The sequence below is a fragment of the Ambystoma mexicanum genome, chromosome 5q (assembly GCF_040938575.1).
Source record: "Ambystoma mexicanum isolate Mex_15411 chromosome 5q, UKY_AmexF1_1, whole genome shotgun sequence".
Lineage (NCBI taxonomy): Eukaryota > Metazoa > Chordata > Amphibia > Caudata > Ambystomatidae > Ambystoma > Ambystoma mexicanum.
In genome coordinates, this window is record NC_090933.1 from 756,116,945 (window position 1) to 756,142,487 (window position 25,543).

The 25,543-nt window shown below is 45.8% G+C and overlaps 1 protein-coding gene across 2 annotated transcripts in view; it reads left to right on the forward strand.

The window, feature by feature from the left end:
• Positions 1–25,543, forward strand: part of LOC138497642 (polyamine-modulated factor 1-binding protein 1-like) — a 2,990,269-nt gene that overhangs the window by 1,815,821 nt on the left and 1,148,905 nt on the right. For both annotated transcript variants that reach the window (XM_069621237.1, XM_069621238.1), the window contains 2 exons: positions 1,529–1,591; positions 3,605–3,714. In XM_069621237.1, the coding sequence (XP_069477338.1) occupies positions 1,529–1,591; positions 3,605–3,714 (173 nt within the window). The remainder of the gene's footprint in view (positions 1–1,528; positions 1,592–3,604; positions 3,715–25,543) is intronic.

The following is a 25,543-nucleotide window of genomic DNA, read 5'->3' on the forward strand; positions in this document are numbered from 1 at the left end:
GTTTGGTATCATTCTCTTTTCTGACGCTGTTTTGTTGTAGGAGCCAAGGACAGTACAACAGCAGCAATCACTCCTCCCCGCCTTGGTTATCGACGCAGGAGAGCCCCGGGTACCTCCGACACACTGTGCAGGTTTAATCAGCCTTAGTTCCTGGTCTTCGGTTTCTTACTTTCCAAGGTTCACGAAAGTAATGGTCTTTACATGTCAAGGGGGCTTCCCTCATTGCAACCCTCCCTGGTCTTGCCGACTTTCTCCTTGTATTAAGTTTTGCCTCGCTCCCTGTGTCCTTTCATGCTTGCCTTTAATCCCTATAGGGAAGAGAAAGGGAAGTAAGGTGTGTGTAATCAAAGTTGCTTGCCTGATCTTGCTTGGCCTCAAAATTGGGACAACGTGGTGGGCTCTCATAGGGAGTCATAGTAGCCATTGTATTCCTATGGGGATTTGTTCTGTCTCCTCGTTCATTTTTCCTCAACCTAGGAGGGTTGGTAAACTGGGAAGGGTGAGAATCCGGGGAGTTGTAGTGTTTGTGGAATGAATTAGTAAAATACATAAAATAATAGTTTGGGGGTCTGTCGAGGGAATAATTGGAATTGCTGTGTAATGGAAATGAAAGAATGCATTTCTTATTGGTTTCCGGAAAGATTGAGGGGAGTATTGACATGTTTCTCCGGAAAGAGAAGAATACCCTGACTTGCCAGCATTTTCCCTGCTTGTGTTTTCCAATTATCCCTGAGAAGAACCTGAGAGAAACGCCTCAGGTTCCTCACACCGGGCATATTAGATGGGATCCGGAACATACTGGCAGTATCAGGGCATGTTGGCAACCTGGGCAAATAATGTACCCAAGCATTTCATGGCTGCATCAGGATATGAAATCTTGCCATATGATTTACCTTGGCTTATGATTATACTAAGTGTCATATAAAGCTAGTCCTGTTTGTTTTTATGTTCACTGTCTCTGTTGCTTCTTGCCATTACTAGTTCATTATCTTCTGTTACGCTAATGTAGATCTAGATGTTCAAAGGTGCATTGCAGTACAGCAAGGTCCACACTGCCCTCTCCAATCCAAAGGTGTGCACAATAAGAATTACACTCCAGGGTACTCTCTGGCAATATATTGAAACAGTGCCGAACAGTACCAAAACCTAACACGTTTTCATGGGTTAATGGGAATGTAAGAGATTAACAGAAAGCATGAGATCCGTATTAATTAATTGCTATGGAGATGGTAGAAAAATATTGCCGGCATTGGCTTTTATTGTCTTACAACTTGCCACATGTTGGCTACTTGATTTAATTGTATCTATGTTTTCATTGTCACTAAACCCCTACCAATGTGTGCAAATATGTAAGAGCCTCAACTGCTTCTGTCAAGGCACTCCTTAAGCGGGCCACTGTGCCATGGGATGTGGAGTATATATTGATAGATGATTGCATAGTTGCATTCAGTGCACACATTACATCGAAATGTTGCTTACCAGTGTGTCCTACACATATTGTTATACATGTATCTCTCTTTCTTTTTAGGTGGAGCATCTAAGAAATGCGTTAAATGCATCTGAAAAGAAACATGATGAGGCACAGCATGAGGTATGAATTTGTGTTATTGTATTTGTGTGTCGAGTTTTGTATAGTGCCAGCCTAGCTAGAAAGCAAAGCAGGACTGTACATGCTGTTGTGGTAACATATCAGGCAAGGGGGCTATGCTAGTTGGAATGGGATGTTCCGACCATGGCAGTGGGATGCCTGAGAGGAATGTAGGTATTGATGAAGTGTGATGGATTGAGTTTCTTCCTGAATTGCAAGAGCATTGCCGCAGTGCTATTATTTGTAGGGTAGGGCTGGGGTGAAAGTAAGTGGTTTGAGAAACCATTGCTATATAAATGATGCCAGTGCAAAGCCCAGGTGTGTCTCAAACACGCTTTGCTGGCTGTTTCACAATGTAACACAGAAGTGATGTCCATTTACGTGCACCATGAGCGGGGCCCAAAGCTGCGTGAAGTAAACCATGTAGTTTCTGACAGCGTGGCGACGCTCCCTAACAAAAGCGCGCTTAACAAGATGGCCGACCAACAGCCAGACTCCTCAAGCTAGCACATCTCTCTCCTGTCCGCAATTCTACCTAGTAACTGACAGATAGCACTGGTCTTGTTTTCTATATATGTTTACAAGGGACAGAAATACTGTGTAGTAAAGTGTAAGAAGCCGGGCGCTGCCCCATACTCTTATTCTCATGGTGCATAGTTGAGGTGCATTTGGGGTCAGAGAAGTGTGGTAGGGGTTTGGACAAAGAGATTAACCGAGTGTGCAATGCTTAATTCAACTAAAATAAAGCAAATGCCTTTGAAAGCAAGGCAGCAATAAGACGGAGGCCTCCCTTACACCCTTTCCACATAAGTGAGTCCTGTCTTTGGTGGGGGAGTAGTCTTTTGTGTCCGAGTGCCCTGATTCATAGAGCAAGCCTTTGCAGTGTCCTATTGCCCACAGCAGGCAATGCTGCCGCTTGACTTTTCCTTTGTCCACGTAACCGGCAAAGTAACTGACATTTTAATAATACATGGTAATGTTTTAAGGACCTTTTTAAAAAAGGAAAATTGCATCGTGCATTAGCATTATCTATTCTGTTACATTAATATGCATAACAGATGGTCCTCAGAAGGGCAAGAGCATGTTATTTTGATTTGATTTTAATTAGATATATATTGTCTCTTCCATTACATTTTTACCCACACCAATTCTGTAAGTGGCTTTTAAGCGCAATCTTCAAAGATATATTACATTCTGAACTTGTAAACGTCATTGGCGCTTTATTTCGCACAGTGCTCTAAGTTGGAACAGCGCGCTCTTAATGAGCCTCTCTGTGGCCAGACGCTTGCATTATCATCAGAAAGAGAACGTATCAATGAGTGGTGCGCCATTATGTAGGAGAACGTTGCAAGAGCCAGTCCACTTATGCAGTACTTTGCGTGTGTGGCGGGGTCATGTGGGTCTAGCGAACCAGCAGAGGAAAGGTTAGCGCGTGAAAAAGAGACTATTGTGAAGCTTTCTTCTCACTTGTAGAAGATGTAATTGTCGTAAGTGGATGTACAACCTGGGCACGCCATCAATTCCCGTGGCAGTCGAGGTTCAACATGCTTTGCTGGCAGCTCAGCTCTGCCAAAGTATGCCCTCGCACAGCCATTCTCCACTGTCCCTAAGGCAGGGAGCCAGGATTCTAGAAGCACCTTTGAACAAAGCCCCCTCTCAACAGCAAGGAAGTGCAAGCTAAAGTTCTGCTTCTGAACTCCGGCAAACGGAGAAAAAAAAATGTTGCTGCGGCTCGGCTTGATTTTATGAAACAAATCTGATCTGAATTAAAAGGAGCTCTGGAGGTAGACCCGTGCATGTTATAATAAACTGCTAAACGTGAAGCGTGGGAAAGGATCCGACATTCCTTCTGGCATATTGAATCAATTAATAGCATGTACAAGAAAAGCCTGATTATTTGACGGAGTAGAGAAAAATGACTTGATTTTTTACAAGTAGTACAGACTATTATTAGTATTCCAGATAGGCCGTGTTCTAGGGAGTCCATCACATGCTTTGATGTGTCTGCACCCACAGCTGGAAGCCCTGCGCCGGGCCCTGGAAGCAGCACGAACTGACAGCAGTCGCCTCCATCAGGAAAGTGAGTTAGTGGTTGCAAATGTTAATCAGTGGATCAAAGAGCAAACGTAAGTAAAAGTGAACCCTTTTTTTCACCTGGTTTCATTTCCTATGCCCCCACGATTCATAAGCGCGCTTCTCAGCTTACCTCCCGACATTGTATCTGTGCCTGTGAATGCCGGTTTTATTGTAATGCATATAAAACACGTCTTCTTTTTTTAGTGTTATTCTAATAAAATCCATTGTCACGAGCAATGCTATCATCCACAGAAATCCACCCCGCTCCACAACAGCAATAAAACATGAGAAGGTGTCTGCTGATACTGTAATAACTGTACGCCCCAACTAGGCTGCTTGCCTGGTGCCTCCAACCGACCAGGTGGTGCCATGACCTCAGTGGGTCACACGTCCTTTCATGTGCTGCTGCTGCTGTGCTTATAGGCCCCCTTCCTTTCCCTGCGCTTCATACATGCCATGAAAAGCATATGGCCGTTTTATTGATGTGCCGGTGCTTTTCATTTATTTATCTGGGTGCACCCTGTTATATCCTACTCATAAGCCTACTGAAATTCGGATGAGGCCTCGGCTTCCTCATCCGGTTCCCAGAGGGCTATATTCTGTGACAGGCCGGGGCTGTCACCTGACGTGGATATGCTTTCACTCAAGCTTATTTTTTGTATGCATTATTGCGTATTCATAATGAAAAAAACTATACAAGGTTTCCCACTGAAATAAAAAATCACGTCTTCATATCTTCACACTGGATTGCCTTATAAAGGTAAAAGACCTTGGTGACTATTGATGGAACATCCAGTGCTATCGCCTGAAAATAATACACTGAAAAATGCACACAATTTCAGATGTTACGGTTTGGTTGGTAATGGCCGTCCAGTGAAAATATGTCAATTTCTAAACAGTTTTTTTAAATAAATAAAAAAATCACCCCACACTGCATTGTCATATTTGTGTAGCAAAGCATGTATTGACATTTCTCAACATGTAGACTGATCAGGCTTTTGATACATTTTTCTGTACATGTGGAGAGGATCATAGGATCACAATGATGCAAAATTGAAGACAAAGTGGGCATTGTGCAGTATTGAATGGTGCTCTGAATTCCTTGCAATGATTCACATGACAAAGTTGGGAACTCAAGAAAAACTAAGTATCTTTGGCGTCTGTGAATGATATTACCATTTACTAAACACCTTCCCCATGCCCCCGGATCCTTACCCTGAGCTTTAGACCAATTCACGGCCACCCTTGACGATCCCCCACTCCACATCTTTGTTGGCACACAAACTTTTTTTTCTGAATGCGGTGGTGTATAGAACTTCACAAATAAACAAATACGTTTATTTGTGCCTGCAAATTCTGTGAGAAGTTGATGTTTTTGGAACTAAAGGGGGTAAACAATATTCGATTGTCTCCAGTGTCGAGTTGTTCTGGCTGTGCAACAACTTTTTTTTCTGAGATCTGCACAGTTATTTGCAAGGATGTTTACCTCATATATTCTCATGACTGTCAAATAAAAACAATCAAAAGTGGTTGTGGGAAAAATGGAAACTGTTGGACGGATTGGTAAATACCACTGAGGGCCCAGAAAGAAGTGACTATGCTAGCACAACAATCTGTTCACTAAACCACCTTTTCAGAGTGAAGTAGATATGCTTTTTGAACATACTTGTAGAAGGTGTGAGTGACTTGTGTTAATAAACAAACTATGAATGCTTTAAATCGAAACTGGGCCAACTATCGGGAAAATGGAGAATAATATTGGAGTGATTTTTGTAACAGTATATCAATCTTTACAATCAAGCAATACAACTAAATCATTGTTTTATGTATCTGGGTTGCCTATAAATTATCAGTAAGTGCTTAACAATGCAGGCTGTAGCCAACCACGTCCTCGGCATAACAGAATCGAGGAGGATATAGCCAGCCACGTTCAAATAGCACCCCCTCTAATTGTGGGTGCTGAGCTGCTGCTGTTTTGGAACTACAGCTAAACCGTTAAGGCAGATTTATATTTTAGTCCTCTACATACCAAAAAGCATCTCGGGTGTAATAATGTATGTATCCAACATTGGATCTTTCATAGATTCACATGCTGTTTGAATATTCCCGGTCGACAGGCTGGGAATCCTCTCTAATATTAAAGCAGTTTACCTTTACATTTTAAACTACTTGTCATTTAGTGGTCTACTTGAGTCGTGACATTTGCCCTGCTTCAGTGGTTAAATCATGTGGTACGTCTTTTGCCCCTCTTATCACAAAGTTTGTAAATGCATCTTTCAGAGAAAATTCGGTTCCAATGGTTATCAAACATGCATGGATCACACCTCTTTTAAAGAAACAATTGCTGGATCCTTGTAAGGCTGGTAACTATCGACCGATTACAAACTCGCCCTTTCTCCTAAAGACCTTGGATAAGATTGTGCATGGTCAAATCCAGGACTTCCTGAGTATGTATAATATACTGGGCCCTAAGCAATCAGGGTTTCGGAGTGAACATAGCACTGAATCAACTCTTTTAGATTTAAAGACTAACATATTGCAACATATGGATAAGGGTAATGCTTCGTTGTTGATGCTCTGGATCTCACTGCCACTTTTGAACTGGTAGATCATTCCATCCTTGCTAGCAGACTTAGATTGTGCATTCTTTACTAAGGAAGCAGCTAGCTGGGTGCTTTCATTCCTTTTAGACCGTACGCCCAAGGTTTTCGATAAGGATGCCATGTCAGAGGGGTATGCATTAACCTGTGGCATGCCACAAGGATTGTGTCTATCCTCGACTCTTTTTAGTACCTTTATGCTCACATTGTTTGATCGACTACACGCGGAAGGTACTAGTTATGTTAACTATGCAGATGACACTCTGTGTCTCTTCCCACGTACTGGCTATTACATCATAGAGGCTGAGGTCATCAACGCCACTTACAATCAAATTAATTCCTGCACAATGGCTTAGCCTTAAAAAACTCCAAACAGAGATTATGATCATGGGCACTGCCCCTAAATTGTGCAATTTGGATCAGACCTACTCCTTCTTCCAAATTGCAGATTGCCTATTACCCACCCTCAAGAAAGTGAAGACAGTGGGAATAATTATCGATCAAGAACTCTCCATGAGGGCACATATCAGTAGCTTAGTGTCAAATTCCTCCTATGACATTAAACCTCTGGCACAAATTAGGCAGTTTCTTGAGGCATCCAGCTGTGCCACTTTGGCTAGGGCAACCATTGGCAGCCATGTGGATTACTGTGCTAGTATTCTGCTAGGTGTAGGGAAAGGAGACCTTAACTGCCTACACGTTGTTCAACACAATGCAGTGAGGGTTGTGGTAGGGCTACATAAAACTCATATATCGGAAGCACGAAGATCACTACATTGTCTGGCTATAGCAAAAAGGGTTATGATTCGCACCTTATGCATTGCACATTTGTGCCTTTTTGGAAATGGTCCTTCTTACCATTCAAAGCAGTTAACATGGCTACTAGGCAGACACAGCCTAAGATCCAACAACTCGGGTCTATTGCAAATCCCTAAATCAAGATTATCGCTGGTGAAAGACAGATGCTTTGCAACCTCTACACCGCGACTATGGAATGCCCCTCCTCCCCGACCCGAGGATGTGCCCTAGGCTCTCCATATTCAAACACAAACTGAAAACTTTCCTTTTTGAATGAATTAGAGAACTACAATGTCTTCTTAAATTATGATTTCCCCTCATGATTTTTGTATGTTTTTTGTTGTTTTTTAGTCTTGGCACTTTTGTGCCTCAGGGCTTTTGTTCCAGCACTTTAGAAATAAACTAAATAATAAAATAAATTCTGTGTCATATTGCCCCACAGCAAATAGACGGGTCCCCCTGAGCTCAAGCCCTGAAGGCCATCTTCAGATTTTTCACTGCATGTTCAGTGTTGGGAGTCCTCGGAAGTTCCCTTACAATCTTTCAACGATTTCATCTTTATTCTTCAATTTTAATTTCATGAGCTTCATTATTTGGTTCTGGAGTGTTTCTTCACTTGCAGCTGTCGAATTCTGGTCAATTCCTTCGCATCCAGGTAGCTGTTCCTGCTTCTTCCATCATGGCCTTCAAAAGTTCTTGACTGTGGCACCATGGCAGATAAACAGAATAATAACCTGTTCGACTTGTCGCCTAAAAAATGTGTATGTCGATGATCTTCATGAGGAATGTATCCAGACCATGAAATGACTGGATGTTACTTTTTCCAGTCATTTTTCTCCAAGACTCAGAAAGATCACCACAGGATGTTAGTCACTTGGTTGGATGATGGTGCCGGGACCTCTGACTTGGTCTCTGTCAGAAGTCATGCTTCTGTGCAGCACAGAAGACCCCTTGAGCACATTCCCTTGTCAGAGGTTGAGGACCCATGAGGTGTCTTCCTGAGGGAAGAGAGTAAAAAAGGGACATGGAGCAGCCCTAGCATTCAAACTTTCACCCACAATTTCATGGACGTCCTTGTCTGCATTGGCTGTAATCATTCCAGTGACTGCTGCTTCATCCAAGCTGTCTTTGTCTACTAAGCATTCTGTCTCAGATAAACGACATTCGTCCGCGACATTGACGATTGCTCTGTATGCTCGTTGACTAACTTGTCGACAGCCCATGGACGGGCCAAGTCCCCATCGTCGCCAACCACCACTTCATTGACGGTCAAGAGAACGACTACTTCGTCAATGACACCGTCTATGGTGCAAAAATGTGCAACCACTATGACCACCTTGTCTTCTGCCAAGATTTATGCCTCACCATAGACAGCCAGAAGACGGGATGCACAGGCTCGAGATCCATTGTCTGCACTGTCGTTCCTTGCCAGGCCAACTTGTATGCCGCACTCTCTACTCATTGACATGATATGTGCCACCTGCAGTTTCTCGCCCAGGTATGGACATACCTGAAGACCTTTTGCAGCATTTGAGATCCAGGTTGGAATTTTAACAGATGATGATCACTGTAGGGTGCTTCCACCTGCCATCATGCTGCCCCCACGTGCTCCCTTGCCACCAACAGGGCTCAAGCATGTTCCTAGTTGGGAACCATCTCCCAGTGCAGCACCTTCGCAACAGGCTCCTCTTCAATCTAAGCCTCCTCCAAGACCTTTACAAACCCTTACTCCTTCGGGGTCTTAGTGATGTCCACATGGAGACATCTTTTCCACTTTGTAGACTTTGCTGTCCTGGCTGCACAATGGCTCCCTGCCCCATCTTTGCTGCTTCCTCATGGCCCTTGTGCCCTTCCTGTAGAACAAGGGCTAATTACACCATCTGGACATACTTCTTGGATCCTGGTTCCTCCTCCACCAGTCAACCTTACAGACAACGATGAAGCAGCCTCTCCTACTGAGGGATATCCTCACACCGATTCGGCTGAGTAGTTTGATGATCTGCTGCCAGGGGACGGCAAGCCAGCTTATCTGCCTAGCAAGGATCACCCCTCCCCCCGATGAAAATGTCACGCCCTTGTGTGTCAGGCAGTGAATCTATTTGGTCTGCTTTCTGAGGAAACCAAAAAGGAAGGTTTGCTTTATGAAGTGTGTGTCACGGCTAGCTGGCACCGGCGTTCCCTGTGGCAACGCTGGAGATTGCGTGCACTCGCCGTTTTCCCCTCTTCCAAGATGGCTTCTCATCCTCTGGGTTACGGTGCAGTGTTTTCACGTTCACAAGTCAGATGTCCTCTGATGTCATCTCGTTCTCTCATGGATTCCGGATATGGTCCAGCAGAGCCGAAGCCCAGAGCGTCGCTACGCTCTACAGACGCTACGTGAGTTCGCAACTAGGGGGTTTTACTATTCTATCCCTCATACCTATGCTTACCTTTTCTTTTCTACTCTTTTCTACAGTCTTACCATCCTGCCTAGCCTTCCCGTTCCGCAGTCCACAGATGGTCCCCCCCTTCCAGACAAATTAGGTACTTACCCGATCATTATATTGATTCCTCTCGTACCTAGTTCTTTCTCTCATCTCTCGCTTACTTATTTTAAATTAGGACTTCGCCGAAGTAAAGTGACCAGATCCAGTTAATCCTGTAAATCTTGAGGAGCTGCAGCCAGCGGAGACGCGACCGATCCAGCTTCTCATCCGTTCCAGCAGGGTTTTTCCCCCCAGGAGGGTTTCCCTGGGATCCCTTGCACACCCCTTTGTTTCCCTTTTAGGGAGGAGGGAGGTGTTAGGGGCCTCAGGGGACTCCCCAATTGCCTCGTAAATTGCTGCACGAGACAGGTTAGTGTCAAAACATTACAGTGTGTGAATCCACGAGAACGTCTGTAGTACCCATTCTAGTTCTGGAAGGCAGTTGGGAAGGCCGTCTGCTTGTTATGAGAAACCCTTTCTCTGCACCACCTGAAGAAGATCACTTTGAGAAGAAGTAATAGGCCCCAGAATTCACCCCATGTCTCCATACCCAACCTTGCCCTGATTCAGTTGTCTTGGCGTAGCGTGCAATCCCTCCACCAATTCTTCTTTCCCTTTGCATGGTACCTCCGGAAAAAAGGAGGGCAGGGTGCTCGATGCATTTGGGATGAGAGTCCTCTCCACGGCCGCTGTCACCCTCAAAGCAGCAAACTTTATGGGTATCCTCACCCATTATGACTGGGGCCTCTGGTATAAATTGGGCCCTATCCTTGATTTCCTCCCAGAGGACTGGCAAAAAGAGACACTTGCTCTCTTAAATGAAGGAGTAGCCACTTCCGATTAGTCCATAATCAGGTGTTGTTGAAAAAGCAGTGTTTTGAGAGATTTGCAAAATTGGAGAATTGTTGGGGCATTCCGAGCCGATTGCTAGATTGAGTTCCAGCAGCGGGTGGTGTGTGACAAGAGAAGGATTGTTTGCGGACAAGTTCTGATTCAAACCGGTTGGTCGATTGGCTGCTCGAAGAGCGTGTGCCACCAGATATGTGACACTTGGCCACTAGACACTCTGTTGTGCCTGCTTTATAGATGATCCATGCAGTCATCAACAGTATCTTGGTTTGGAGTTGTAGTCAATGTAGTTTGTGTAGGACAAGGGTGATTTGGTCAAATTTCGCCACACTGTGAGGATTAACGGGATCTTGTCATTTCTCCCCAGAGTTGACCCCTTCCCTGTGAGAATAGGGATTTGACCCCCCCCCCCCCCCATTAAAGTGAAACCTCCAATCAAAAATATGGCCAACTGAAAGGAATCAGGAGAGCGCATCCCATGATGCCAACATAAAACTATTTAAATTGCTACATAAGGTCCAATCGGAAACCAGTCTGGTGCTTTTCTCCACAAAGATGAGCATATAGACTGATAATCAGTACGAATAAGAGCAATGTTATGAGACACATTCAAGCCTTGATGAACAGCTAAGCTTGAAACACGTGTTGGGTTTTGTTTAACTTGGGTAAATCAAATGATTTGCAAGGCACCCTTCTTTAAACATATTAGAATGTATATTCAACCAAATAAATACAGCACACTCATGTGAGAATGGTTTATTGTAAAACAACCAAATTTATTTAACTCGCAGTATGTATTAAAATTGAAATTTCAAAGACAATAAATACAACTGTCGTGTTTTACCTTAATATTGGGCATACTAGATGAAAGGAAGGGGCAAAACATTAGCCACAGAATAAAATCCTTTTATAATTCGAATGGATTGCATCTCCCACAGATTCTTCCTCTAGATATCCTCCAGCGCAGGCTGTCATCGGAAACTTTTACCAAGAGGCGTAGAGTAGCTCAAGACCTGTTGAATCTGAAACTTGACTTTCTCGACTCCGAACGTGGACGTGTCTCAGTTTGTTTTCATAATACATCCAGCACGCTCTCTTTCAGGAACTATATTACAAAGAATGTTTTGCTGTGCCACTATGTCTGTTCCCAAGTCATCTGGCCTCAAGCACTGTCGGGATTGTGACTTAAAGATGTCCATCACTGACCCACACAGCATTTTTGTGTTGTCTCAGGGTTTCCCATGATATGGTGCAACACTGCTCATGTCATGCTATGAATACCAAGGACATTAGGGAGTGGGCAGCGGATGTGGCATTAGGAATGCTTCCTCTAAATCACCTGCCTCATCTCACCGAAGCCTTCAGAGGTTTAGACAGAGGAACCAACCCAGGGTAAATGAGAAGAGACAGTAGGCAGGATGAATGCAAGTCCTGGAAGCGCACACATTCCTGCAGCAAATTGCACCTTTCTTCTTCTTCCTCCTCCCATAAAAACAAGATGGGGCACTCATCTAGGATAGACGAGAGGGAGGATTTCTTGGACGCTCACCTTTACTCTTTTACATCTAAGCATGCTGTAGACAGGAATTGAAGGAATTAAAAAATCAAATGCTAGCCATTTTCTCCAAAACCTCGACAGGCATGGCTTTGGACTCAATGTCGATGGCAGTCATGGAGCCCACTGTCTGGGATTGGCCAGCAGAGACTTTTGGTAGGATAGTCACCTGATTGCAAGCTTGAATCATCTGGTTGGGCGCCTGCTTCCGACCCTGGTTACGATTGACACTTCTACTACTTTACCCAGTTAGTTGCAGTCTGCCTATGCCCCTTATCGATGACTCAATTCTCTCATTAGATGACAGATTTCTGATTCTATATCTAAATCCACTCCATGAAAGGCTGAATACCACAAAGAGTGTGGCCTTAAATTGACAGGAAAACCTCTATTTTGGGGGATTACTCCCCCAAAATCCCTGGGGATGATGGTCTTGAAACCGATTAACACTTCTTGTGTGTGGCCACATTTTATCATGTTTTGTGGTTGGTAGTGTCAGAGGCCCTGGTGCGTTTGCCCAAACGTGAAATACCTGAAGGGTTACTAGACATAGTGAGTGATGTAAATGAAGCAGCATGTGAGGTGCTCCAAGCCAGCCTGCATGCAGCTGATTGTGTCAGATGCTCCATGGGGGATGTCATCAGTGATGCTTAGGATTTCATGGCTGAAACCTTCGAAGTTCGCAATGGAGGTGCAATCTAAGTTACTGGGTATGCTGTTTGATGGTGTTATCTCTTTGGAGCCAAGGCTGTTGAGAGGTTTCAGTTGAGAGTTACTGCCAGATCTATGGGTTTGGTGGTTTATTAACCTGACACAACCCCTTCTTTTGGTTGAGGTTCCAGATTTTGGGGCTTCCAACGCTGCACATCTTTTGCTGACAGAAATACACAGTTGGTACCAGTAAAAACTGCTTAAAGGGCAGTGTACATGCCTTTGTAAGAGGAAGTGGCATGTCTATAGGTCAGTCTTGATCATCCTAATTGATTCCTTCCTCCTTGAAGCTTCTTTGAGGCCTTCACCTCCCATGCTGCTCCAGTTGGGGGTCATAACTCAATCTTTAATGCGTAATGGAGGTGACCTATTTCCAATGTTCCAGTCTTGCAGCTGGTTCTGAGAAGCTACTGCCTCGCCTTTCCCCAGAAGCTCCCAGATAGATTTTCTTTGCTTTCTCTCCGAAACCCAGTGCTGGATCTCTGGGAGGTAGGGGCATTGCTTTTGGTCAAGTGGGTTGTGGGCGTGGTGCCTACCTCAATGCTGGAGTCAGGGTGGTATTCCCGGTGCTTCATGTTGCTGAAGAAGAGGCGAGGCCTCTATCACGTTCTGGACCCTTGGGTCTTAAACATGTTCATGAGGAAGGACAAATTCAGGATGGGGTTGAGAGAGTTCCTCCAGGCTCTACAGAACAAGGACTGGTTTGTCTCATTGGTCCTCTAGAATGCTTATTTTGACGGGCCAATCCACCCAAAACATAGGGAGATTCCAGAGGGTCATAGTAGGCAGCAATACTTACCATTTCAGGGTGCTACCGTTACCCCCATATCTTGTGTTTCCACCAAGCTGATGTTCGCATTCACGGCCCGACTCAGGAGGGACAAGGCCCACATCTTTTCCTATCTGAACAATTGGTTACTTTGGGGCTATTCTTCAGAGCAGGTTTTATCATCTCAAGGGCACTTGTTGACTGCTGCACCGCTTGGGCATCTACCTGAACTTTCAGAGGTCCTGATGACACCTTTGCAGAGGCTCCAATTCATCGGAGTGGTCCTGCAGACTTTGTTGGGCAAGGCCCTCCCTTCAGGCCCTCTGAGTAGAGTGACAACAGCATTTGCCTGATGACCACCTTATTCCAGAACACGTACATGCTGCCAGATTCTGCCTTTCTCGGCCTTCTGGGCCGGGATTGTACCTTTTTACCGACAATAAAGGTCCGCAAGGACCAAAAGTTCTAAAAATGCTACCACCAAAGGGTCGAACACCAAAAGTTTGAAACTTTGGTGGTAGCATTGCAGGTAAATTAAAAAAAAATATAAGACCGCGAGGGCTGCGGGGGTGTCCCCCGCAACACCCTGCTCATTATACTTCACAGTAACCCAGCAAACCTTTGGTTGTTCGCACCTTTCTCATGAGAATGTTCCCACCGCGGCAAAATCAGCCGCGGGCGGATCATGTAGATCCTCAGGGCTAACTACATGTTTCAGGTGCCACAGGCTCAGTTGTGAACACATTCTCTCCAGTGGCTCAAGCAGTCTATTATGAAATTTTTCTCTCTGATAAGCATTCATTTGTTGGACTTTTTTGGTGAGATATCGGACCTCCTCTGTGTTTTAAGTATGGTCATTGAGGATCTCCAGTGATTGTCTTGTCTCACAGGAAGAACTTGAGTACGGGGAAGCTATCCCTGAATGTCTAGTCATTTCAGGTGAGATAGCTTTGGTCCTTTGGGGAGAGTGTTCAGCACATACATTTGTTGGAGTTATAAGCCATTGGACTGGTGCAAATTGTTTTCCTGCCTTCCATCCAGAGAAATAATGACCCGATTTTGATGGACAATACGGTGGCCATGTACTACCTCACCAAAAGGGTGTGTCTGCAGCCATTGCCTTTGTCCAGGTAGGTCATGGAGCTCTTGTTCTGGATTCTGGAGAACAACATCTGTTTCAGTAGCCAATCTACCGGGAGCAGAGAATGGGGTAGCATGCTGAGCTTGCGCTCCTATGAGTTGGAGATTTGCGCAGTGGTTCTTTTAGAATTTGAACCTTTGGGGAACCCCTCCAGTTGATTTCTTGCCTTGAAAGACAAGAGCAAGTACAGACGTTTCTGTTTCGGGACATTTCCTTCAAGGGGGGCATTGGGCAATGCCTTTCTAGTGGAGTGGACAGTCAGGCTCCACTATGTGTTTCTGCCAGTTTCTGTAATCCCCTTAGTTCTCAGGAGGTTGAGGATGTTCAGGTCTTGTATAATTCTGATCACTGTAAATTGGTCCCAAAGGACATGGTACCCGGACGTTGTCGAGATGACTATCTACCCGCCTTTCTCTCAGAGCAGAACTGCTGTCCCAGTCCGAGGATGAGTCTTGCACTCAAACCTGTTATCTCACAGCCTTCATGCTTGGAAGGATGAAGTACAACAGCTGGGAGCTTGACAAGTAGGTCATCAAGGTGCTTCTGTCACCACACCGGTCTCTTGAAAGGTCTATAGATGCGCACAGGTCAAGAAAACGTGAGGAATGGTGCAGGAGTTAGGACCCTGTGTCGTGTCTCACCTACTTGGTCCTGGAGCTCCTCCTGTCACTGGCAAAGTAGGGATGGTGAAAGCTTATCGTGCTGCCATTACATTTTTCAAGAGGTCCATCGAGGAAGTTGATTACTTTACAGTTACGTGTGTTGCACAGTTTTTGAAAGGATTGTTGAACGTGTTCCCAACGACTGAGTTTGTGGTTCCGTCCTGGGACCTTAATTTGGTTATTCCTTTACTTATGGCTTCTCCTTTCGAGCCCATGGACTTAAGCTCTTTGTGGCCAATGGCATTTTTACTGTGGCAATTACTTTGTTGAAAAGCATTAGTGTGACGCTGGAAATGCTTTGGAGGGACATGGCCTCCTTGTCCTGCCACTTCTCTGTTGGTGTTATCTGTGTGGTGTTCTGCATAGGAGTCCAGTTTGACCCCCTGGCAGTGCAGCTCTTCATTGTTACCTTTTGGTGAACTATAACCCTGGGATACCCTTATGGCACCCACGGGTAGGGGTACACCCTTGTACCCATAGTGTATGTTTTTGGGCACATGTGTGTTGCCCACAGAGCAGGGAGTGGGCTGGTGGCAGCTACACCCTGACTTGACAGAGGCTCCGAGTGTCCTTCAGTTTCTGAACACCCAGGCTCTGCCTTAGGAATCAATGGATTCTTACACAAAGGCAAGCTGGCCACTGTAGCCTCCTGGTTTCTTTTGCCTTTACCCCTTGATTCTCAAACTCCTGAGAAGGCCTGGATCTGCCCCCTTCCCCTGAATGGCTGTTGGGTGGAAGGACTATATATGGCTCTGGGGCTGCATCCTGCCACACTGGCTGGACCCTTCCCAGTGACAGTGTATTGTGGGTACACCCTTGGGGGTGAGACCTGTATGAATGGAGTATGTAGTCCATTCACATTCTGTGTTGTGGGTTGATGGTTTTGGTTTTGAGACACAATGCTTGGGCCAGCCCTGACTGACACTGGAGTGAATGCAGTGTAGTGATCTGAAAGGCTGGGTGTTACCTCCAATCCACATTCTGTGGTATGGGTGTCTGGTTTTGGGTGAATGGCCTGAATGCCTGTCTGCTTGAATGCACTTGTGTGTGATTGGCTGGCTGAGCCTGGCTCAGTCCGAGTGAATGGGGAACATTTGTGTATAACCAGGGACCCCTCACTCGCCAATGTGTTCTGAAGCTGAAGTCCACTGAAGCTTGCATCCTGAGTCCAGGTGGAGAAAGAGTTCTGAGGCTGCAACTCTTCATCAAATCCAAACACTGCTGAGCTGATCCAAGGGCGGAATCGAGAGAGTACCTAGAGAGGTGACCTCTTCCCGTAGTTATAAGGGACCATTGTGCAACTGCTTCTCTTCACTTGAAGTGTCCTGGAAGCCAGTCCTGTGTGCCTGCCTCCCAGAGAAGGGATCGTCGTGGGTCCTGAAGAAGAGTGCCTGGAGATCTTGAGCCCAGGATGTCCATCTGTGTCGCCCAGGGTCTGGAGGATTGTTTGTGACTGCTGGAAGCCAAACTTCTGAGTATCGCCCAAAAGAGGGGGTACCCTGGCATAGTGCGGCCCAACACCCTGAGCTGTGAAAGTTCCAAATCACTGAAGAATTCTTCAAGTGCATTCCACAACATCTAACCACTTTTCTATGCCAGAGAATGTCCAAATACAAAGTGTGTTATTTATTGCGATCTATATTTACTTAAACCTTATTTTATATAATTAAAGAACTGTGTTAGCATATAACATAGCATGTGGACATTCCGTTGTGGAGGCTTATGGATTCGCTGTACCTAAGAACCAGCCTGCATCACCTCCCTTGAGTCTCAGCCTTGGTTGCATGTCCATTACTACCATTAGCAAACCTTGGCTGCGGTGCTCTATGCCTCTACCCCAACCATACACTGGGCAGAAGTACAGATACCCCCCTTCAAGTCTGTACAATTTGCAGGATGCAGGCTTCTAAACCTTTCAAAGGAGAATGTTACTATTTGAGTCTGACTACCTTTTCTCCTGAAAGTTGTATCAGAGTTTCATGTTAATCAAAAGATTAAATTGACCATTTTCTTTACACCACCTCATCCTTCTAAGGAGGAGGTTAGGTTGCACAGGTTACACCCCAAGAGGACTATTAGTTTCTATGTGGCCAGGACATCCTCTTTCATAAGGATGATCAACATTTTGTATCCTTTTCACAGGCACTAATGTGGAGGGCTGTGACAAAGCAGACCATGTCACATTGGATTGTGCAGTGTATTGCAGAATGCTATGACAAGACCAGCAAAGAAGTGCCTTCGGGACTCAGGTCTCACTCCACCAGAGGAATGGCAGCACTGTCGACATTAACGAGCGGTGTGCCATTAGTGGAGATCTGTCAAGTGGAAGCTTGGTATTCTCTCCAAGCATTTCCCAAGCAATACTGCTTGGACATAATGGCTAGCAGAAAGCCTGTTTGGGTTTGGCAGTCTTACAGAATTGTTTGCCATAGAATGGCTACTTTCAGCCCTGCTCTGAATCCTCCATATTGGTTTAGGAATCTACCTAGTTGTGGAATATGTGGGAGGATGCAATCATTTGGAAGGAAAAATGACTTATCTGTAATGTTCTGTCTAAGGATTCTCCTCCCACGTTATTGTCCTCCCAACCTGCCCCTCTTCAAACAGTCAAAAAAATAAGCAAAACAATGTGTTTAGCGTGTTTTTCAAATTGGAATGTTTTTGCTGCTTGTTGCTGCCTAAGATTTTCCCTATGCAGATGTTCCTTCTGCTGCTGAGCATGGGGGAAGGACAGGAGGGAGAACTGTCGTAAGAGGGTGTAAGTCTGCATTTATACAGCAGCAACGCCATGTCCAGAATCCAGGAAACCGAAACATGGCAAACGTTTCCGAAGACTGCGGGCACTAGGGGAACCAAGATTGAGTTTTACAGTGTTCTTACTTAAGCATTACCTTTTCACATAGTACAGGCCTACCATCTTGATGGAACAGGCAATGGTGGCTGTGATATGTAAAACTAAATTATTTGGAAAACCGTTCCTTCTCGTGTACATTACTATCCTCTAGATTGCTGAAAAGTCATAGTTAAATGGTTTAGGTCTACTTGATGGAAATGTTCTGACCTTTTTCAATTTGACCGAATTTCTTAGGGTCGTTCTTTTGTTCTAAAATGTGAGGGGAGAACCCTCCCTCCCTCCAGATCTCCCCACCCTTACCTATTCCCTTACCCCACCCCATATATATATTTTACACAATTTGACTGAAATTCCCCCTAAAAACAATCAAAGAAATTCAGTCAAATTTAAAAGGTCACTTTTTTTTGGATTAAGTATGCTAATACCAGTTAAACTACATACATTTTATCACCAAGCTTTCAAAGCGAATGGTGTGGACTTTTTGCCATGTGGTTGCTTTTGTTCAAGCTACATTTTGACATATCCTGTAGACCAAAATGATCACTTTTCAAGCACTTTGGGTTTGCAACTTGGTAGACATGTCTTCCATCATCAAAATATACATTTTAGGACACAGAGGTTCAAATCAAATAATTGGACCACAATTCCTTTGGTTTGGAGAGAATTACCTTCTATTTTCCTATGCAGGACTGTTAGACTCTGTTAGATGAAACAAGCGACACTATTTTGGAGGATGAAGAGGTATATTTCAAAGACCAGCATCAGACTGTTTCGCAGTGAATGAAGGCCAGTAAACTCAGGCTAAAGTGAAGACCAGTCAACCAAGAATACCTTCCTGGAACACAGGGCCTGAAGAAAGTGAAAGTGGGTGCTGGAAAACTGCACAGAAAAGATTAAATCTAGACTGAGATGGGGACAATAAATAAACGCAATTGAAATAAAAGAACTGGGACTCGCGTCAAAGCCTAGGATTTTAGATTATGTTGTTTTATTACTATTTTATTCGAAAAAAAAAGTGTTCAAGAAATGATATGTCAGGATAGTTTAGCAGTTGGCTTCCATTCCCCACGTTTTTGGGACAGGGCAAGGCTGCAAATGCGAGCTTCGGAAACACTCTGGCTTCTTGGCCACGCGCTAACAGTTCATATCATAGTCATCAGGGCCTTCCGCCAAAGTCTCTCTCCCAATGACAGTCTCTTATTGCAGAGGGCTTGATGTAGGGTTTTCACATTCAAAAGTTCAAGACTGGTTTCCCTTGTTCGGGCTCGGACCACGGATCCCCCTCATTCGGGCCCAGATCCCTTTTCCACAATGTTAACAATTTGGTTTCCCTCGTTCGGGCTCGGACCATGGATCCCCCTCCTCCGGGCTCAGATCCTCTTGATATCAGAATTGAATACTTTTGAAATGTGCGATTGGTTTTGCTTAAACCATTGCAGGACCACTTCGATTCACTTCAAACAATTATATTTCACATCAATCTTCTACTTTCGTTTCTTTTCAGTATACTGTACAGGGGCCTTCGATTGAGCACAGTCATGGTGCCGGTCCACTCTGTCAACGTTATCGTATCTTTGCTTCTCCAGTTCAAACATTCACGGGCAATTTAGATTTACTCGCGTCTTTCAGCACACACATTTAACAATGTTCGTTCCAGCGCTTGTTATACATGTTGCTGCTTGCAACCTTGGCTTCAACACAGAGCGGTCTGTCATCGGTCTCCCCAACTCACCGGCTGTGGTGTTCTCTGTCGCCTCGTTGTTCTTGGAGTCAAGGATGATACTAAAGGGTCTGCTGCTCCTCCCCGCCTTGGTCAGTTACGCAGGAGAGCCATCTGTATCTTCGACACACAATGCGGTATTCTTCAGCCTGGTTTGCTGGTCTTACGCTTTCTGCGTTGAGGGTTTCTTGAAAGTAACAGCGTCTTTCTGAAAAGGTCATGGCTGCCTCCCTTCTCACAAACCTCTCGTGCTTTGCCGTCTTTCTCCCCTCGTTCAGCTGCCAACTCAAAACTACTGTACCTTTATGTGCTTTGCCTCGCTCAGAGTGTGCTCTCCTGTGCCGCCTTTTATATGTGTGGGGAAGTGTAATGTAAGTCACGTGTGAGTGGTAGTCAATAATTGGCTGACTTCGCCTGACCATAGTATTGGAACATGCCAGGTACACGGCTCGGGTGTGAGTCTGTTTTCTTCCAGAGCGGGCTGTCAGTGTGAAGTGTTTGTGCAGGAAAAGAGGCAGGGGGTTGAGTTTCTAAATATCCTATCAAGTAGGATGGGGAAAAAGTGTTACAGGGAGGGGGATACAGCGTTTCACCATCCAGTGTTCCACTCCCCGAAGACTCCTCACCCAGAGGATCCACCCAGACTGGTCCACCCTCAGGGTCTGGATCCAAAGGCAATGGCCATGCCCTGGTCACCGGAGAGAGAGATCCGGGGGGACTAGGAGATGAGACACCTTCTGGTTTCTCACATCTATGTCATACAGCAGACATCGATTGACAAATTAACATAGGATTGTATCAAAAAATGTGCACAGCTTTGGTCAAAATAAACAAATAGTGCATCAATCAAAATATAGTTGTCAGGATGAATCTTCTCCTTGGTGGGGTAGTTCTTTGGAAAAACATATCTAAAGGAAGTGTCTTTTTACCATCACTTGGTCTGGCTGTATTACCACTGGGAGTATTACCTACGGCAGTAATAACGCTGATTACAAGTGGCAGTTTGGCGGTGTAAATACCCATTTTATGGAGTCCATAGGGGATTCTTCGTGGAATTACTCGATGGTAATTGGCGGTAAAGTGGAGGATCTTCCTCGAGCCTGAAGCTGGACGAAACTCCTCCACTTTACCTCCAAAAATCAGCAGAATTACCACCCGGTAATTCCGGCAGAGGTTGGCAGTGCGGGAAAAATTGAGTGATGTACCTCGGCCCAGGTAAAATAATAACCAAGCAGGAACTAGTCTGTACCCAGGTATGTAGAAATAGGAAATGTTTTTTATGTTTGTAGAATACAGTTAGAAGTTAGAGCAGGAGATCATGATAAACACATCCATCTGGTTTGAGCTCCCCTCCTCCAGTCCCAACAGACATTCATGGAACCCAGAGGGCACCATAGATTCCACATTTCACATTCCACACTACCTCACAGCTCATGCACACATGCTGACCAGGTAAATATGGAAGTCACAACACATCTCCCTATCTGAAAGAAAACAAACAGAAAACATCACCCTCAGACACCTACTCTCTAAACTACACTCAACAGGAAAATTAACATATCATGAAAACATAGCTCCTTTTTCCCTGACCTGCCATGCCATGCCACACCTGAGCACAAGTTGTCGACAAGAGAACAACACCATTACTTAATTGTCCGCATCCATCTAAAAGAAACACTAAAACCACTCTCGCCTGAGACTGCCACCCCCAAGCCATAAGACAGCACATCCTCACTCCGCCACAAAGAGCATCCACTCTGCGCATGTGAGCAACACTCTGGCGTCCTGAATCCTGCCGAGCCACAATATATACTCACTAGCCATACCAACAATACAATTCCAGAAACCAAAACCACCAAAAATCAGAAACTACTAACCACCACCTCTCCTGTAAGCACACAAAGAAAAGGCAGGAAGGAAAGGAAAGGTGCAAACTAAACAAAAAACACATTTAAAACCGATGCAACTACAAGGAGGTAGAGCATTGGACTTGCACACGAACATGGGTTAGCAGTGTAAAGTGTAAGTGATAAAATGTGTGTAATTTTCTACCATTTGCTCCATGTTAACACTATACTCTTATTAACTACTCTTTGTCCACGTGGCACAATACTTTCTCTCATTGACATGGATCCCTGCACTATGTACTCATTTGTTGTACATACTCCATTAATTCTTGATGCCTTTAAGGCCAGTATGCATGAGAAATACTCTACACATGAATGACAATTCTGTATATTGCTCATGGCCGTTAAATATAATGTGTTTGACAATTCTAGGACTCCATACTCTTCAAATCTACAGAAAACAAATGTTGGACACTCAATGATATAAAACCATCTCTTGTGATACAGCCTGTTTTAACGCTATATCCAACGTGTTTAGGCACTCAGTGGCTTAAAGCCACATCTCAGAACTGTGAGGGAGGCATGGTATCACAAGTATGACACTGACACAAGAGTTAAAAGTTTCAGGGGCGGCGCTAGAGAGCCCAGTCAAAATGGCCATGAGCCTTTGAGCTCCCATCCAACCCAAATGTATCTGGTCTGTATCCTGTCCCGGCTGCACTGCCTGCTGGGGAAAACTCTAGCGCTGTGTGAATATCCCGTGTACACTTGGTAGAAATCTGAGAGCCTGTGGTGATCGTGGAGCGAAGCTGGAGGCGCGGAAAGGAACCCGCGATGAAGGATGGCAGGCCAGCATTGTAGACCCAGACGTGGTTGTGGAGGCGGTGGGGGAGGGATGCTTGGGGAACCCCCATGTGACATCTGAGGTGAGTCCGGAGCGCATGAGGCCCGCGCCCGGGACATCTGGGACCTGATTGCTCTAACTGCGCATGCAGTGCCGGCCCACAACCTCTGAAGAACTTGAGGAGGCCAACTAGAGGAGCCGAGTGAAAGCGTTTTTTTTACCGCCTGGAGAGCGCTGTGGCGAGACCTGCCCTGGGAGATCTCGGGCGACCCTATGAACTGTGGGAACAATCAGCGGGGAGCAAGTAATACGCAGGGGGCCCCTGGGCACATCCATCGGTGCCACCACAGGTGCGCTGCCCACCTAACCGGACTCCTGCTGATCTTCCACGCCATGGGATCCCTGACGTAGTAGCCCCCGAGAAACGGAGGTGTGGGGGGACATGAGCGTCTCCACGAATCTAAGGCCTATTGGGTAAGAGAGGCTGAGGTGGTGTTATCCCACAAGCAGGGTGGACTTTGAGAATGTGGTGAAAGGGGCAGACAAGGAACACCATGCTCACAGGATACAATCTGTGAGCGGGAAGTGGCCTCCATTGCACGTTCCAACCAGCGGCTACTACAGACAGGCCCAACCAGGGTTGACCCAGCACTACAACTTTGGGCTGGGAGGTGCGCAGGACAAAATACGCACCACTGACCAGGGAAAGACAGTGTGGCCAGCAACAAGGCCCAGGAATCAATCAGATCGCATATCAGACCCAATGAGACCCCAAGAGGTGCTACAGAGTCTACAGTCCACAACTACCGGGTGGCGGCGAGATACAGTGCAGATAACCCTGGAGCAAAGAGGAAACGCTGCATTGCACAGCATGTACAACTGACCAGGAAAGGATAGATGGTTCAGTAGCAAGACCCAGGAATCAGCCAGATTCCATATCGGTCCCAGTGAGACCCCAAGGGAAGCTGAGGAGTCTACTGCCCACAATCAACTGGTTGGGGCAAGATACCAGTACCACTCACTGAGCAGCTCAGAGCCGAGAGATCAGTGCCATATCCTGACGCGCCAGCTCGCTCGAGGCCCGGGGGCAACACCATGTCAAAAGCACATAATTCACGTAAACCGCAATCTAAACTACATTTCAAGGCCACCACACTGCCCAGACCCTCCAGAAGCGAGTAGGGGCCCAGGAGGGATTCTCACAAGCTTCTATGTCGGATCCAGGTGATGTACTCTGTGTTATTAAAGTGCTGCTTGGCTAGGTACAAGCTAGTATACAATCGCTAGACGGCAAAATGGACACCTTGACATGTAAGGTAGACCACATGCAGGTCCGCCTGGATAAGCATGGTGAATGGCTGGATGAGGCTGAGGGCAGATTATCCACAGTTGAAGATGGGACTAACACGGCAGTGAGGGACCTGTGGAGCTCAAGCGTGCAATGAAAATACTGACGGATAAACAAGACGACCTTGAATCCCAGTCCTGGCGAAATAACCTGAGGATAATAGGAGTACCGGAGGTAGTGGACCAGTGCAAAATGGAGAACCTGATGAAGGAAGTCTTTGGCAATGAAGATTTCTCAGCTGTGCTATCGTGGAGAGAGCCCACCATATACCCAGTGGTAGGCAACCCATACTGGGGGCACCTGCTCGCCCTCTGATAGCTCGACTGCTGAATTATCACGACAAAGATGTGGCACTTCGGAAGGCCAGACAAAAGGGCTCCCTGAGATAATAATGCGCACAGATCCATCTTTTCCCAGACTTTTAGGATAGGGTGCAATCATCCAGGAAGACTTTTATTGATGAAAAAAGAAGACTCATGGAGAGAGGCATTAAATATGGAATGCTGTTCCCATCTAAACTTAGAATTGAATATGGTGGAAGGGCGCAGTTTTTCTACACTCTGGAGAAAGCAAGCTCCTTCCTTGAGTCTCTGCCAAGGGCTCCACATGACAGAGGCAACACTTACTGAACAGGAGTCCTTCCAGAGGGTACACATGAAGCACAGCCAGAGGAGGCAATGGAGTGGCCGTTGATATATCATGGCAGCTGAGACGTTATCCATGGAAAAGGTTGCTGGGATGACTGGGTCCTGGTGGGCCCCCCATGCGTGAGCATATGTGTGTTAGGAGGGTACAGAGGGAGGGGGAACTGGCAGGTTGGGGTTGGGGTTGGGGTTGTGGTTGTGGGTGGGGGGAGATCACTGTTGGGGCTTTAAGTGGGACTGTATGCCAGTGGTCTGAAACCGCGTCATCGCTGGACATCGAATGGCTGCACTGTTACTATCTAGGCGGCCAGATACCTATCTGGGAGGAGCGGGGGGGGGGGGGATCATAGAGACTGAAGTGCATGTGGTGGGGTGTATGGTAGAGGTTAATGGTTCAGTTACACAGGAGACTTGGAGACTATTGTTTTTTCATTGAAGTACGAAGCATTATGCTGATGTGCACACTGCTAAATGAGCAACATATGGTGGAACTGCTGATGTGGACATGCAATGACTGGGTCACTTAGAAATATCACATGGAATGTGAAGGGCCTGAAATGTCCATCAAAGGGGCGCAGGGTATTATTATACATGCAAAGACACCAAGTGGGAATAGCATTTCTACAAGAGACGCATTTGACATCGGACACAGAATTGAAGTTTGGGAAAAACAAGGAATGCCACCGCTACTTTTCTTTGTATTCATCATGCTCTAGAAGGGTGTGCACTCTTATCCATAACTGTTGGGTTCTGTCTAACTACAATGGTCAAGAACCAAGAGCGGAGGGTTCTGGTGGTGCATGGAACTATACAGGGCCAATTGTACACTCTGGTCAACTATTACGGCCCAAATCCAAGATACGATGGAAGCACTAGAGTGGATCGACTGCCAACTGGGGAAGCGATCACTCAGGGCAATAATCCGGGCTGGAGATTTTAATGCAGGGCCAGGATTGCATGGGGTAATGCACTGCAAGACACCCCGGGTGACCAGTAAACCTAAGGGCATATGCTCAATGTGGGAGGTTGCTGATGTTCCAGAAACCAGGGGAGATTGGAGTACACATAAGAC